Source organism: Diabrotica undecimpunctata, chromosome 8 (genome assembly GCF_040954645.1).
Source record: "Diabrotica undecimpunctata isolate CICGRU chromosome 8, icDiaUnde3, whole genome shotgun sequence".
NCBI classification, from domain to species: Eukaryota; Metazoa; Arthropoda; class Insecta; order Coleoptera; family Chrysomelidae; genus Diabrotica; species Diabrotica undecimpunctata.
Genome location: NC_092810.1, coordinates 119418923 through 119436734, shown reverse-complemented (window position 1 = coordinate 119436734; position 17812 = coordinate 119418923). Strand labels below are relative to the sequence as shown.

General features: G+C 33.5%; 1 protein-coding gene across 3 annotated transcripts in view; it reads left to right on the top strand.

Annotated features, from left to right (window-relative positions):
- The window catches only part of y (L-dopachrome tautomerase yellow), a 98172-nt gene extending 83514 nt beyond the window's left edge, over nucleotides 1-14658 (top strand). For all 3 annotated transcript variants that reach the window (XM_072540847.1, XM_072540845.1, XM_072540844.1), the window contains exons 2-3: nucleotides 9562-9796; nucleotides 13544-14658. In XM_072540847.1, coding sequence (XP_072396948.1) covers nucleotides 9568-9796; nucleotides 13544-14619 — 1305 coding nt within the window. In that variant the 5' untranslated portion in view covers nucleotides 9562-9567 and the 3' untranslated portion in view covers nucleotides 14620-14658. The remainder of the gene's footprint in view (nucleotides 1-9561; nucleotides 9797-13543) is intronic.
- The last annotated feature ends 3154 nt before the right edge of the window (nucleotides 14659-17812 follow it).

Sequence of the window (17812 nt, the reverse complement as noted above, 5' to 3'; positions counted from 1 at the left end):
TTTTTCGACGATTTGCGTTACAATGTGTATTGCATCTATTGTTGACTTACCTTCCCTGAATCCATGTTGGTATTCACCTATTTTTGTTCTAGTTTCTTTTTCTATTCTTTGTCTGATCAAATTAGTTAATATTTTGTACATTGTATTTAATAACGTGATTCCCCTGTAGTTAGTGCATTTCGTCTTGTCGCCTTTTTTAGGGATTGGTGTTATCAGACCACAATTCCAGTCGTTCGGCATGCGTTCTTCTTCCCATATTCGTTCTATTAGGTTGTGGATTCTGTGGACTAGTTCCTCTCCCCCTTTCTTGAAGAACTCATTTATAATGTCGTCTGGTCCTGCTGCTTTCCTTGTCTTTAATCTGTTTATGGTCGCCAATACTTCGCTGTATGAGGGAGGCTCTGATTGTTCTCCATTCCTATTTTCTGTTTGTTGTTCATTTTCTGCATTTTCAGCCTCGTCTTTCTTTTTAAACAGTTCTCTATAGTGTGTTTCCCATTCCATTTTTCCAATATTTGCCGGTATCTCTTTTTTTCTCTGTGATTTTATGTATTTGTATAGTCTTGCATTGTCATTACTATTGGCTTCGAGTTCCTGCAGTAATTCTTCGATCCATTTCTTCTTTTTTGTTTTGCAGCATTTGTCTGACTCTTTCTTCTTCTCTTTATAGTGTAGAAGATCTTCTTGTTTCCCTGTGGCCACCCACCTGTGTCTTGCTTTGTCCTTGTCTTTTCTAGCTTGCTCGCATTCTTCATCGTACCAATCCTTTCTTTTATTGTCTTCCATTAGTCCTATCGTCTCCTCTGCTGTTGTTAAGATACTTTTATGTCTTCCCACGTTTTATCTACGTTTGATGGTTTTAGGACTAGTAGTTTTTCTTCTAATTTAATGCAGAATTTTCTGTTTGCATTATCTGTATTTAGTTTCGACCAATTCCACCTCTTTCTTTTCTTTCTGTCGTTTTTATCTTTAAGTATCTTCAATTTCATGTCGCCTATCACCAAAATGTGATCCGAATCAGCATTGGCTCCCCTGTATGACCTTACATTCTGTACAATTGTTCTCCATTTTTTTGAGATTAGGATGTGGTCTATTTGGTTTCCATCTGTTGTTCCAGGTATTAGCCACGTTACTTTGTGCTCTTTTTGTGCTTAAATTGAGTGCTAATAATAAAAGTTGTTATGATATTAGTTCGTTAAAACTTCCTTGTTAATTAACTTTTTATTTCAATTAGTGCAGTTTATCAAGTGGGAAATACTTTCCCTAACAATCAAAGTATACCCTATGCTCAAAAGTATTTTTACTATAGAATTGAAATCCAACCCAACTAAGGTGTAACTTTGTATTGAAAAAAGAACCTTAAGAATCGATTGAAAAATATATTCGAAGCAAAAAATGGTATATAGTAAACCAATCAAGTTTGTAGAAACTCTATGGACAAGTAAATAAATGCTAAATGTAAACGAACCCTAAACAGAAATGTAGAAATAGTTTGGCCAACTTATGTCTCAATCTAAACAGACAAACTCATCCAACTGAAATATGGGATAGAATTAAGAAAATAAAAAAAAAAATAAAAATCTTTATGTGCACGACGAAAATTTGTTTCATAAAATAGCTCCTTGCTATGTTCCTTCTCCAATGTATCCCACGGAAGATAAATTTAAATCACATTTTTTGTTATCTCCTTTTAGTATCACCTGCTAATATGAAGTATCAATTATCTTATGATATATAACTTGCCTACAATAGCACTTCAATTTCTTCGTGATATTTTTAACAATATTCTAATTAAAGGTGATAACTGTGATTCTTTGAAGCAGTATCTTGTAATACCTATCTCAAAAGCTACTGATCCCAATGTCCCAAGACCTATATCTCTTATGCCATGTATATTGAAAACATTTCAACGAATCATGAAAAATCGATTAGAATGGTGGATGGAAAGTAACAACCTTTACCCAGACGGTCAGCTTGGGTTTCGTAGAGTGAAAGGAACTATGCAGTGCATTTCACACTTAGCAACCGATATCCAGTTAACTTATTCTAAAAACCAATATACAGCTGCTTTATTTGTGGACATTTCTGGTGCATATGATAACGATATTCTTGGCATTCTGCTTGATCAAATTGTTAAATTAGGAGTGCCTAGTAAATGCGCTTATGTCCTAGTCAATCTATTTACAAATAGACAAGTCCATATTCGTTTAAATAATTCACTGATTTCCGAAGGATAGTTAACAAAGGGTTACCTCAGAGTTCAGTTCTTAGTTCCTTTTACATAGTAACATTTTGCAATATACTGATGACTTCTGTTTCTATGTTGAGAAAAAAACGACAATGTATTAATGCCCTTAAACTAAATATACAGTCCATCTAATTTATATACCGTTGCACGTCATTATCATTGACGGAGATCGAAGTTGACATAGTTGCCAAAGCATAAAAAAATCCTAAATCCATTTTAAATTAAATAGGTCACATAATTATTGCAAAAGTGAGTTATACAACAAAACAAATTAATATTTAATGTAAGTAAATAGAAACAAAACAAGAGTTAAAAAATAATCTTGTTAAAAACAATTTGAGCCGTTTGTTTAAAAAACAACATAGTTTAATTAATAGTAAATAATAAAAACAAAATTAAAGTGTCAACACCGCAACTGTCAAATAAGTGTTACAAATTTATGCCAAAATATCAACTTTGTTCGATTACAACTAAGGTCGCGGCATATCATCGTGCACGTATAGTTTCCGGCACGTAGCGTTTCCACTCCAGCAATTGGGCTGCGCGTTCGCATTTTCATGCATATAACGTTTCAGTTTGGTTCGGTGAAGATATGATCTCGCTTTTCTCGACAAAAATTATGTGCAATTGCCCTTCTACTTAACGATGGAGAATGAAAAACTGTGTTAAAAAGAAGGTTTGAAGTACATCCAATGCTAAGAGAAAGGAAGAAGGAATGTGAATACTGGACTTTATACAGAGAATTAATTGATGACGAAAAATATTATGGATATTTTAGAATTAACAGAATTCAGTTTAAATATGTTATAAATTTAATTTCACCTTCAGTTAAAAAACAAAATACTACATTTAACGAAGCCATACATATCAAACAAAAAGTATTTTTAAAAAGAAGAGGTAGCACTTCCGTACAAAAGTCCTAATTGTTTATCACTTCCGTGATTAATTGTCACAAAGCAATAAAAACACATGCATAAATGACAAAATAGCCTCGAAAATTATTTTTTTAAATACTCTGTATCAAAATCAGACAAATACCTAAATAAACAAGGAAAAACGACGGACATCTAATTCACATTATCCTTACCAACCAGTTACGACTCGTTACGTAGCCGTCGGCATCAGTAAAATATTGTTTTCGAATAAACTGAACGGAAACGTTAAGTGTCTGAATCGCTATGTTCCGGACAGTGTGAATGGTGCGGTAATCGCTGCATTCTCTTGCGTTTTTCTTTTTGGGGAGATAAATAAAAATCGACGTTAACCACACACTCTTTGGGTAATACGCCTGAAGTATAAATTTGGTTCAAGAGTCTCACTAAAACATCAATGTGCTTCTCATCTAGAATTTTTAGGATTTCTATAGGAAGCATGCTTAGATTAAAGAAACCCGAGATGTAACATGAACCTATTTAGATAGCTGCGCGAATGTTGCCTTATTTCTAAACTTAATCGCTGGGGTGGGGAGCAACTACAGAGTTGGATTCAGAATAATTAATAATACTGAATTAGTTTCGAATATACACAACTATAGAAACACAACTTAATATACACTTATTTAACTACTTAATATACACGTATTGACTGATAACACAAAACAAGAAGTTAGAATAAAGTTTTACAATAAAAATAATCACTAAAAAAATAAAAAGTAAATAAAAACTAAAAAATATTTTCATTGTCCAGAAAATAATGTCATTTTGTTATGAATAATTCTTTTACTTTTACTAGTATCTACAATTGATTTATTATAATGATGAATTCGAACGTTAATGTAGGTGGAAATTATTAATTTTAATAAATTGGAATAATGTGACTCTAAAAAGGAATAATGTTTGAAATGGTTGTTTAAGTTCTTAAATAATAATTGTTCTGTTAATTGTTTTAATATTTGGATATTAACAATATTAACATTAATACGTTTATTAACGTTTATGTGGCACTGTAGCACTTTTTCGGCAGTAGAGCAAATAATAACAACATCTTCGGATGGATAAGTTAAATTTAATGTGTCTCTTTGGTTGATGAATGACGTCAACAAGTCTGCTCGGTCTCCTATAAGTGCGTTTACACAATCTTCACATTTCAAAATTCTCGATATTTTATAAATGACACATCCTGAAATATATACAATAACTTCTCTCTTGTAATTTGTAAATGATAAGTTCATTAATTGAAGTGATATAAAATTTGTATTGGATATGTCATCGTTATCATCAACAAATTCATCTTCAACAATTCGTTCTCTGCCACAAGACTTATTAATTATTTTTTCAGGAGCCATAACTGTAATTAGTTCTAAAGGAATACAATTTCCTCTGAAACTATCCTTTAGTTCTAAATATTTTAAAATTTTTTTATAAGCTGCCTTAAACTGTTTAGCAGTTGGATTATTGTTATAACCCCCCATTGATCTAATTAACCCAAAAAAAAGTTCAAGGTGATCTTGACTTAATTTGTAGGTTGGAATATATACTAATAAATTTGTTTCCACTAATTGTTTGTACAAATGTTGAAGACTATTAATACAAAATAGAAATCCCAAAACTCCCATTTTTCTATTGCTTTCACAAAGCTTTACCCCATCAACTAAAGTTAATGATTTTAAATAATTAGCAGTTTCTGTTAAAAAGTCATTAATTTTGATATAATTCTCTGTATTTAAAGGCTTTTTATAATCTTTTTGTGACATATTTCTGGAATTAAAAACATCAAACAAATTATTTAAGACGCGAATAAAATTAACCGTAGCAGCAGAGTTACTAAATTGTTGTAATTGTAAAACTTGTGTTGAATATTCAATTGCATGTGCCACAGAGTTACTAAATAATTGTGTTGCCAACCTTACCTTCATTTTTTGATTTTTATAGTTAACATGAGATTTTTTAAGTTTATTGCGTAAATGAAGCCCTTCTTCCTCTTGGAGTTTATTTAATTCCTTAATATATTTTCACTCAACAGTTTCACCATTATCATCAACTAAAGTTAGTTTGTCTCCTAGGGTATTTCTTAATAATTTTATCATGTGACACGGGTCGAAGAGAACTGCAATTTCTTTATTTGAATTTGGTAAAGTAAATGTAGATTTTAATGAATTTAATTGAAAACTACACCCTAACTCTTTTACCATTGTCACATTATTTGATGCACCATCAAAAGTTACTGATATAACTTCTACACCAGATTGATTTATCAAATTTAAGCATTGCAATATTAAATTTTGTTTTTGTTTCCCAGTTAATGAATCAATTAAGAAATACCCTACAGGAAGTTTCCAAGAACTATTCATACAGACTAACATAAATACTATTGCTTCCTTGGCAATTGAATGACAATCTGTTTGTAAGTCAACACCATAATCTACATATCCATAATATCGTTTTCCATCCCATTGAACATGCTGACGAATAGCCATCTCATCAACTGTTAAATTACAGAGCAATTTATATGGTGTATTGGTGGTCTTTATCTTCAACAGTTCAAAAACCTCTTTTGAAAAACCAGCATCTCCATTGACACTTTGGTACCATCTTGATATTGTTTTGGGATGGGGTAATGCAGAATTAAAAGTAGTTCTTACATAATTATATGCTTTAACGGAATAAAAATGCAATGTTAAAGCAAAGGTTTCCAGTTCACTACCATATTTTCCTTTAGTAGACAGTTGTCTCTGTAAAAATTCATTATTTGGACCTATTACAGCTAAAGCTTCTAAAGTTTCATCTGTAACTTTTCCTTTTAAGGACTTAATAATATCTTCTAAAACTGCAACTTTTTTCTTATAACGATTAAGGGAGACTCTAAGGGTTTTAATAGTTTTCCTAGCTCTTCTTAATTGTTTCCTTAACTTTAATTTTCTAGGTGTCACAGCCTACAATAAATGATACCAAATTAGCAACTGTTTTACTAATGTCAACGGAAAGAAAGGTTTTAAGAGTTCTCAAATCAGGTGAATGGGGGAAGAAAAGAAGAGGGAGGACGAGAAAGAAGTGGTTTGATGCTGTCCAAGCTGACATATAAGAAATAAGAATAAAGGACTGACAAGAGAATAAGCAAAAGATCGGAAAAAGTGGAAGAAACTAATAAAGTCCATGGGAGCCACGGCCCTCCAAAACCTGTAGCACTGTTTTATAAATACATACATATATATATATATATATATATATATATATATATATATATATATATATAGATATATATATATATAGATATATATATATATATATATATATATATATATATATAGATATATATATATATATATATATATATATATATATATATATATATATATATATATATATATATATATATATATATATAATGATTATTAGCCAATCTACAAAGAAAATACGTGATGTCAATTCTTTAAGTTACGAGATTCGATTACAGTATTAGAATGGTGTTGGACTTACCAAATCACTTTTTATGGTAGGTGAATTCGGAGGTGTTTTTTGTACAGTAGTTGATGGTAGTTCCCTATTTGGTTTTTCATAAGTACTGGTGGATGGTCTTATATCAGGTACAGAACATTGAATATCTGCTAAAGCAACTCGCTGAAAAAAAAAATATATGTTTAGCCTTAGTCTATCAGGTTATATGAAAATACTTCTTACCTCAGATGGTATGGCATTCCTTTTCAGCGATAGAGAAAACGGAGATCTTTCGTAATCAAAGGCATCATCGTTAAAATGTAGGTGACACACACGTGAATATTTAAATATGTCTTCACTGTTTATGTTTAAGGCAAATCTCCATGCCTCCCGTCTTTCATTGTCCATTGGAAAACTACACATAATACCAGTTTAATAAGCCAATAGATTAATAGTAAATTAAATAGCTTCATTCAACACAAAAGCACACTCTTGTTTATACACCATCAAATTAAAGTAATGTATTAAAAGTAACTGTATTAATAAGTAATAATGACTAACTTTAGTGCACAATTGCATTTTACAATGTTTACATGCTTTATTTACCTTATCACCCTGTATAATGATTATGTAAGAAGTTTAATTAAATAATATAGTGTCTAAATTTTTGTAATGGTTTTTTTAAGTTATATTACATTGAATTAGGGTAATATAAAACTATAAAACATATTTAGAATCAACAATTAAAATACTACGAAATAATGAGCATATATTTAAAAATATAATAAACAAAGCAATACAATGCTAAAATAAGTAACTCGGAATGTTTTACAGTTAAACAATCGGGCATAATACCACCCTGGTGTCAAATGTAAATAAAGAAGCATTTGAATTTAAATACTGTTCAATACTTACGTAAACAAATGAATATTTTTTTTATCACGTCGGCATACTTTGCTGTTATTGTATACACATTGTTTTACACTAAAATCATCGACTTTTACATCGATGTTTTACATCGACTCATTTTGACACTAAAATCACAAGATAAAAGCAGAAACTATTTTGAAATTTAAAATTGAATTGCTTGCGTTAACCCTCAACGTTCAACGGCACGAAACAAAATACGAGCTTCGAACATTATCGGCGGTTCTCGTCACGATACGAAGCTGATATCGACTCCAATTGGTGGAATCGCTTAGGTAGGGATAACGAAGAATTTGGCACGCTGCGCAATGAACGATGTTCCATCTCGGGTTTCTTTAATCTAAGGAAGCATGTCAGGTCCAGGGCTTTTTCCACTCTTCATTTATTTTAATGCGTGTAATATTTCTTCTTTTATAATATATTGATTTATTTCTTCTGACGTAAGTTTTATGTGTTACAGATCTCCTCTTTCATTATCGAAAAATTCGTCGATATATTCTGCCCATCTTTGTACTTTCTCGTCCGTATGTGTTATAGTAGTCCCGTGTCTATCCAGAATTGCACGAGTGGGATTTTGTTTTCTTAGTCTTACCAGTTCTTTAACTTTCTTGTGTAGGTTAAACAGATCATATTTATTTTGAAGGTCTTCGATCTATTTGCATTTCTCTTCAAAGTATTTTTCTATTGCCTGCTTCATCATCTTCCTGATCTCGCGGTTTATCTCTCTGTATTTATTGTTGTCTTTGTTTTTAAACTGTCTATGTTATTTCATCATATTAAGTATCTCGTCATTCATCCATTCTGTTTTTCTCCTTGCGGAAGTCTTTAGTATTTTTTACAAGGTTCCAGTAGACGATGTTTTAGTCGATCAAAGTGCTCGTCAATATCATTGGTGTTTTGTTCAATTTGCTGCAGTTCACATGCACTTCATGTTGGAAACATTCTTTTACTTTAGGTTCTTTAAGTTTTCTTGTGTCTATTGTAGGGATTCTTTGATGTCTTTTAATATTTTTAAGGATGAGTGTAATCTTGGCGATAATTGTATTGATCTGAGGCCACGTCTAATCCAGGATATGCTTTTACGACTTTAACAGCATTACGGTATCTTTCATTGATCATAATGTAGTCTATATGGTTCCTGACTACTTTCTCCGATGTATCTGCGGGTGATCGCCATGTATACAGTCGTCTCTTTGGTGACTTGAAAAATGTGTTTGTAATAATCAAGTTCTGCTCTTGACAGAATTGTAACAGACGGTCTCCTCTCTCGTTTCGATTTCCCAGACCATAGTTTCCTTATACACTTTCCGCTTTGTCTCTCTCCAATCTTTGTAATGAGATCACCTAGGACTATCGCGATTTTTCTTGTTTTCGTTATTCTAAGAGCCTCTTCGATAGCTCGGTAAAATAATTCCATTTCTTCTTCGTCCGCATTCGCTGTAGGAGCATAAATTTGTATCAAATTCAGTTTGGCATGAGATGTCACCAACTTCAGTACCATGATTAAATATTATAATATATAGTCTAACTATATTTACTGCTCTTTCAAAAAGTTGTAAACTATACCTACCTACCATTCACGTAAAGTGCGTAACTAGCCAGTTTGTTTTTCTTTCGATTTTGTATTTCATTATAATCTCAATACTATTTTCCTCCTAATAATATGTAAGTACCAAATACTCGAGATTTACAACTTTTAAAGATAATTTGCTGCTAGGGCGTAAGTTTGGCATACTCTGCGTGTTTTAAGAATAATTTTTAAATTGATCTAGGATAACGCATAGAATAGTTTATACAAAAACTCTTAAGCATCCCTAAGATAAACACAACAGGTTAATTATTGACAAAATTTGAGGTGTACTCTTTAGTGTATTTTCGGTCCAATTAATAAGTTTTTAGGAAACTGTAGACACATGTAACAATTTTAACTAGCATGTACAACCTTGTCTATTAAAAAGTATAAAAAAGTTAACATTTTTACTAACTTTAAAATAATATCTGCTATTTTTTTAGCCAACCATGTTTGGGAATATTTGCCTTATTCTCCTGATCTTTGTTGAAGTGGCGGTATGTGTTCAAAAGCTCCAAGAACATTTTCAATGGAACATTTTAGATTACGAGTTTCCCACAGAAGCTATTCGAAGGAATGCTTTACTGACAGGAAGATTTAAGCCTGAAAATAATTTGCCAGTTGGTATAGAAATATGGCAAGATAAATTATTTGTTTCTGTGCCAAGATGGAAAGAAGGTAAAACATATAACTTTAAATTTTTTATTATTTTATTGAGCTCTAATTTGCCAAAAAATTTGTGTCTAAATTAATATATTTAGGCGAGTGTACTACTCGGACAATTTTCTGCTGTTGAACTTGACTTACATATTATATCATAGTTTGCAATTTTGTCTTTTAAGGCTGATAAATTTAACATAGGTGTAAAGATAAACTTAAAACCAGACCGTCTTAGTATGTACCTTCAGTTTTCTTTATTAAGAGTAGTAGGTTACATAGTCGATATTTGTTCTAATGGATTTAATTGAAAAAATTCGTTTATTGTTGTTGAAAAAATATTTCTGCTAGGAATCACAAACATACCTTTTCATTTTCTTTTTAAAAGCTTATCTTATGAAAAGTAAACGATTGTAACATTTTACTCCATTTAAGCCGATCGGTTAAGTCCAAGCTTGTACTGCTTTTGGAATCTGGCAATGCAAAGGTATTAATCAGGTTAGAAATAAGATTTTATTAATATAACACTTATATGAATATTTATCATCTTCTACATTACCAATTTTTTTTTCCTCTGGTAGTAGGTTTACATTTTAATTGAATGTTCCTCTTCTTTCCTTTCGTGTGACCACTTGCTAGCGAACCGAGTAGCTGGGATAGTGAGAGGGATAAGGTCCGTAGTAAATGTCATCTTATCTCTGTGACTTTGACAATTTTGAATGCCGTTCTTGCTTCTCTTGTTGCAAAACGTTTTTAACTTGCCCAATTTAAATAAGCTGATCTTGATATTAAAAAGTAAATAAGATTGGTAGGTCTTTGAGGATGCATATGTTCTAGGTGAACATAAAACATAATTTCTCGTTTTTTAGGCTGGTACCAATGTATTCCAAGTTTTTATATAACTTGTAATTGTCATTTTTGGGAAATTGTTCTTTTTTTTATTTGGTTCTAACATTTTTTTCAAAATTTTCCTACCTTTTATTTCAAGTTTTTGTACCCTTTTTTGCCATATTTAAATATTCAGATACACATAGGGCTGACGGCTTGATCAATGTATTGAGTCAGAGTTTAAAGATAAGCTTCTGATTTTATACATGTCTTTTCACAAATGGAATACGCCTTCTAATTTTGAAGATTTACTACTTTAAACCATTAGGCGTAATAAACTCTTCAATGTATTTAGACTTATTTAACTGTTTTACTTTTTTGTGTTATATTTTTATGTAATTCTTTATGTTAGAACTAAGTTCAGTTTTATTTAATGCAATTTTTAAGCCAGTTTTGCGGCAATTGCTTAAAGGATGGGCAATTGAGCTTTAGCTTCATTGAGATTATTAGCTAGAACCAGGTCATTTACAAAAACCTGGAGGAGTTCAAGGAGTTTACCTTCAGAATCTTTCTGTTGTGTCCAATTTATATATCATATCTTGACGGTATGGTTGTTTTTCACTTTCTAATAATCTCTTCTAAGACACAGTGAAATAGTCAAGGAACAATCTGGTCACCTGGTCTGACCTCTGCACGGATTTCAAATGGGTCTGATACTTTAGCTCTGAATTTTACCTTTGGTATAATACTTTTAAAAGAAACTTCGATTAAGTTTATAGTTTTTCTATCTACACCGAATTCAAAAAGAAACATGAATGAAACCAACACATTAACAAAATGTGAAGGGAGAGACTTGCCCGAATAGTAAGAGATAAAAAACCAAAATGTAAAAGACCACAAGGCAAACCCCTAAAAGAAGGAAAGATAGCTGGAAAACAAGACCGCAAATATTGCTAAATCAGACCAGAAACAATAGGCCTTAAGGTCTAACATATGAAGAAGATAAAGAGATCTAATATTTCTTGTAGTAATTAAATTCTCGCCTGGGTTTTTTATATTTTTCTTTTATTGTTATTTTTTGCCGTGGTTGTCTTCATAGTATCAATCTGGTTTTAAAGCTGTACATTGTCTCTTTGAGCAGTATAATGGAAATCCGAAGGACTTAATTCTTCATTGTTTCGGTTACAGAAACGAAACAGTAACATGTAAAACTCTTTACTCACTAAATTTGCTGACCAAGAGAAGATTTAACAGAAAGTGTTAACACCATAACCCCATAAGAAATAGGTCCATATATTACAAAAGAAGAAATGTTGCACGGATTAAAAACAATGAAGAGCGGGAAAAGCCCTGGACCTGATATGCTTCCTATAGAAATCCTAAAAATTCTAGATGAGAAGCACATTGATGTTTTAGTGACACTCTTAAACCAAATTTATAGTTCAGGCGTATTACCCAAAGAGTGGTTAACATATATTTTTATTTGTCTCCCTAAAAAGAAAAACGCAAGAGAATGCAGCGATTACCGCACCATTAGCTTAATGTCTCATACGCTAAAGTTACTACTTAAAGTCATCCATAACCGAATATATCACAAACTGGACATAGATGTTAATAATACACAATTTGGTTTTCGCAAAGGCCTAGGAACACGTGAAGCTCTTTTTTCACTTAATATACTAATACAAAGATGCCTGGACGTCAATCAAGATATATACGCATGTTTTATTGACTATAATAAAGCATTCGATAAAGTACGACATAAACATTTAATGAATGTCCTGAAATCAAAGAAGATTGACTACAACGACCTCAGGGTCATATCAAATTTATACTATGAACAGCGAGCAAAAGTACGTGTTAACGAACAGCTGTCAGAAGAAATTGAAATTAGATATGGAGTAAGACAGGGATGCGTATTGTCGCCAATTCTTTTCAATGCCTACTCCGAAGAGGTCCTGAAAAAAGCTCTTGAGGGTGAAACAGCTGGAATAAAGGTAAATGGAGTTCCCATTAACAACATTAGATATGCGGACGACACTGTGATCTTAGCCGAAAGCATTGAAGATCTTCAGAGACTGGTGACCAGAATAGCAAAGTATGGAAAAGAGTATGGCCTAACAATGAATGTCAAGAACACGAAATTTATGAGAATATCGAAAACTCAAAGAAATAACGAGACTCTTCTAATAAACGAAACCAACGTCGAACAAGTGGACAAATATGCATACCTGAGAACAATGATTAACTCCACAAATAATTACAATCAGGAGATAAAAATAAGAATAGAAAAGGCTAGAGCAAATTTCAACAAAATGAGAAGAGTTCTATGTACCAGGGATTTAAAACTGGAACTTAGAGTTAGGTTGGCGAGGTGCTATGTTTTTTTGACTTTATTTTATGGAATGGAATCTTGGACCTTAAATGCGACATCAATGAAAAAACCGGAACCATTTGAGCTGTGGGTGTACAGAAGAATTCTGAAAATATCATGGACAGAACACGTCACAAACAAAGAGGTTCTGGGAAGGATGAACAAAGAAAATTAGAATATCTCGGACATATTACACGTGAAGAGAAATACACCTTGCTCCAACTGATTATGCAGGGAAAGATCCAAGGAAAGCGAAGCATAGGGAGACGTAGAATGTCATGGCTGCGCAACCTGAGAGAGTGGTACGGATGTACATCAAATGAACTTTTCAGAGCAGCCGTCTCAAAAGTCCGAATAGCTATGATGATTGCCGACCTCCGCCGCGGAAATGGCACTTGAAGAAGAAGAAGTTAACCCCATTATTGTTAACCTATTAAGACACTTAAATCAGCACATCTTTCTATAAATGCATCATAAGGAATATATCGTTAATGTAAAAAATATTATGTAATATTTTAAAATAATTTATTTTTGAATCAAAAATACTGAACTTTTTTTTATTTTAGGCATTCCGGCAACTCTGAACTACGTTCCGTTGAATAGTCCAGTCAAAAACCCCCGATTAATTCCGTATCCAGATTTTCCCTCCAATGAACTTGGTAACTGCGAAAAAGGTTTAAGTACCGTATACAGGATTAAAGCAGATGAATGTGACCGCCTGTGGGTTCTTGACACTGGCACCTTTGGCATAGGAAACACCACTCAAAACCCATGTCCGTATGCAATAAATATTTTTGATTTAAAGACGAATAGAAGAATAAGAAGATACGAGTTCCGTCCGGAAGATATTAACAGTAATACTTTCATTGCTAATATTGCGGTGGAATTGGGTGCCACATGTGATGATGCACATGCCTATTTTAGTGATGAACTCGGTTATGGCCTAATTGTTTATTCTTTAAAAGAAAACAAGTCTTGGAGATTTAGCCACAGTTATTTCTTACCTGATCCCTTAAGAGGTGACTTCACTATTAACAACCTAAACTTCCAGTGGGGCGAAGAAGGAGTTTTTGGTTTAAGTTTAACGCCAGTGCAACCTGATGGTTACAGACTTTTGTACTTTAGTCCTCTCGCATCTCACAGAGAGTTTGTTGTTTCCACCAAAACTTTACAAAACAGTTCCAAGGTTGAAGATAGTTGGAAAGAATTTTATCCTTTAAATGAAAGAGGTCCTGATTCTCATACAACATCTAGAGTTATGGATGAAGATGGTATTCAGTTTTTCAATTTAATTGATCAAAATGCAGTTGGTTGTTGGAACTCTGAGACTCCTTATATATCAAGAAACCATGGTGTCGTCGACAAAGATGATAAAGGTTTAATTTTTCCGGCTGATGTTAAGGTTGACAGAAACAGAAATTTGTGGGTAATATCTGACAGAATGTCTGATTTTCTGTTAGCTTCTTTAGACTTCAACGACATAAACTTTAGAGTATTTTTTGCACCTATTGACGTATTAGTTAAAAACACTGTGTGTGAAAGTAAAAAATATGATGCAATTTTTGGATATGACAATCAACATTTTTCAAAATTCCCATCCCACAAGTATTATAATATATATGGAGGCAACCTGTTGTTATAAATATTTAAGTATTTAATATATTGTTTATTTTCATAGTTATCAATTTATTTTATTTGCCCTTATACGATATCAGGTAGTATAATTCAGCCAGAGAAAAACAGGATTCGATCGTATGGCATTTATTTCGGATTTACATATACAAAAAGTAATTATCGTTAAGTACCCACTAAATACAATGTTCGAATATAAAGACGTACTGTTTATTTATTTCGATAGATGGATGTGACGATACCAAAATACGGCGATAGAGGAATTGAAGTCGTACTCGTACCTCAACGCAGTGCGAGTACTTGGACAGGGATAAGGATGTCTACCTAGTTCAACACACCAGATAGAAAGAATACGCCAAAATCGTTCAACGCACCAGATTGACGCAGTCAGAGGAAGGATTGTCAATCTCGCTCAACGCGCCAGATCGACTGGGTTCGGAAGGATTTGGGACACATTCAACGCACCTGTCCCCAAGGTCAGATATTCTCAACTCAACGCGTCGAGAATGGTTAGCTGTCTTTCAGTTTCGACTTTTATATTATTCGAGACGGAACAAAAACATGTTTTGTTTAATACATAGGCGTACTCTAGACGATAAAATATATTATCGTCACATCCCCCTCTCCTAAAGAAAAATTTTGAACAAAATTTTTAACTATAGCCCTTTCCTATATACAACTTACAACTATAAAAATATAAAACAAAACATCTTTTTAACATAATAAATACCATATACATATAGCCAATTACATATTCAACTACGTAAAACCAAAAACGTCTTCCGCACGACAACTACCTCACTTACTAGCACTAACACTCGCGGTTGTACCTTACCGGATCGTGTTTGTTGCTGTCAGTCTTAGGCGGTATGATCCTTTTCCTTTCAAATTTGGTGGCAGGAGAGGTATAGACACTTTTACTGATGTTATGGGTTTATTCAATTGTGTTAGCCCCATATGTGCCTCTGTATTTGAATTTTCTTTTGGGGTTGCTATAATATATTCGCACTCTCGGCTCTGGAGTGAGTAGTAGTGCAAAACTGTCCGATAACGGGGTCATTATTTCTGGAATTTCCAAAATGTCTTCCATTTGGTGGAACGCAGGGCTGTTTGTTATTTCGCAGTTTTTGCCTGTAGTCAGCGGTGGTCTTCTAATAGGGCTGTCTGGCAGAGGGCTGTTTTCCATACTGTTCCTGCAATACAAGCGTGTTGTCTTATAACTTGCGATAAAAAGGGTGGTGGGGATGGTTAAGGTAGTGGTTGTGTTTGGTTGGGATATGTTATCGTCGTGAGCCGGTTTCAAATCTTTATTGTGAACTTTGTTGACTGTTTTTCCCGTTGCGTCTTTCAACTGAAAAATTACTTTTGATAATACTTTGTGAATAGTATATGGACCGGAGAATTTAGGAGCTAATTTGGCGTTTAGTTGTTTGGCAGCGTAAGAAATGTTGTAAACCTTTCTCATGACCTTGTCGCCGATCTTTGGTGTCCATTCTCTGCGGCGCAGATTGTAGTAGTGGCTTTGTGATGTGAAAGCTTTGGCCAAATTTATTTTCACTAAGTCGAATGTCTCTCTTAATTTGTTCCACTTGCACGATGGTGGGATTATGTCGGATGGATTAGGCGTATCTACTAACTTACTGGGTATGTCTAGTTCGTGGCCGAAATTTAAATAAGCTGGAGAGAATCCGGTGGAGTCATGCTTTGCGGAGTTAATAGCAAAAGTCAGTTCTGGTATGTACGTGTCCCATTTCTTGTGATTTTTATCGCAGAATTGGGCTATCATTGACTTGATTACTCTGTTTGTTCTTTTGACTGGGTTGTTCTGTGGTGAATATAGCGGTATCTCGTGTTTTTCGATGTTAAATTCTTTTAGTAAACTTTTGAATTCTCTGTTTTCGTACGAAGTTGCATTATCTGAGATGAGTTTGGTCGAACATCCGAATTTCATTATTATTTTATCTTTTAGAGCTTGACACACAACACTGGCTGTGGCTCGTCTTACTGGGACAATCTCTACCCATTTCGAAAAAGTGTCTTAAAAAACGATTGCGTAGAGGTTGCCTTTGCTTGATCTTGGCAGTGGTGCAATCATGTCGGTGGTGACGGTATGCCATGGTCGTTCTGGGATTGAGGTTGAATATATTTTTCCGGGAGTTTGTTGTTGTGAGGGTTTGTATATTTGACAGCTGTGAAAATTTCTGACGAACTTTGCTGTATCTCTAAACATGTTAGGCCAGTAGTATTTTCGTGCCAGTCTTGCAATTGTTTTGGCTATGCCTAAATGTCCGGACGTTGTCGTATCATGGTTTTTGGATATTAGCTGTTTTTGTTTATTTGATGGAATACAGAGCTTCCACGGATTAGATAACTCTGTTTCTTTGTAGTCATATTTATCCCAGAAATGTCGGTATAGTTGACTGTCTTTTATCATATAATCTGGGAATCTTTGTGGGTTGTTTTTCACCTCCTCTATTTTCTTTTTGTACCAATCATTTTGTAGTTCTCCAAGTGTAACAGTACTAATTGCGTCTACTGGTTCTCGGGAGAGTGCGTCAGCTAAATGATTCTGCGTTCCTTTGCGGTAGATGACGTCGAAATCGAACTGTTGTAAAGCAATGGCCCATCTGGTAAATCTTCCTGACGGATTTTCTATTGATTGTAGGTATTTTAAACTCTGGTAATCAGTTACGACTGAAAACTGATAGCCTTCCAAGTATGGACGCATTTTCTCTATTCCATATACAATGGCTAGTAGTTCTTTTTCTGTTACACTGTAGTTTTTTCCGCATTTGATAAAGATCTGCTGGCGTAAGCTATGACTCGATCGTGTCCTTGTTCGTCTTTTTGGATCAGAGCTACTCCGAGATCGTAGTCTGATGCATCTGTTTGGAGAAAGAATCTCTTGGTAAAATCTGGACAAATCAGTACGGGAGCCTGTGTAAGTAATTTTTTTATTTTCTCGAAAGCAATCGATTGTTCTGCGCCCCAATTCCACTTATGTTTCTTTGTTAATAATTGTGTTAGTGGTGCTATGATCGTAGAATAATCATGAATAAAACGCTTGTACCAAGATGTGATTCCCAGGAATTTTCTTAGTTGTTTGATAGATTTTGGGGCTGGGTATTGGATTATGGCTTTAACCTTGTTTTCGTCGCTTTTGATTCCTTTTCTATTGACTACGTGGCCGAAGTATACAATTT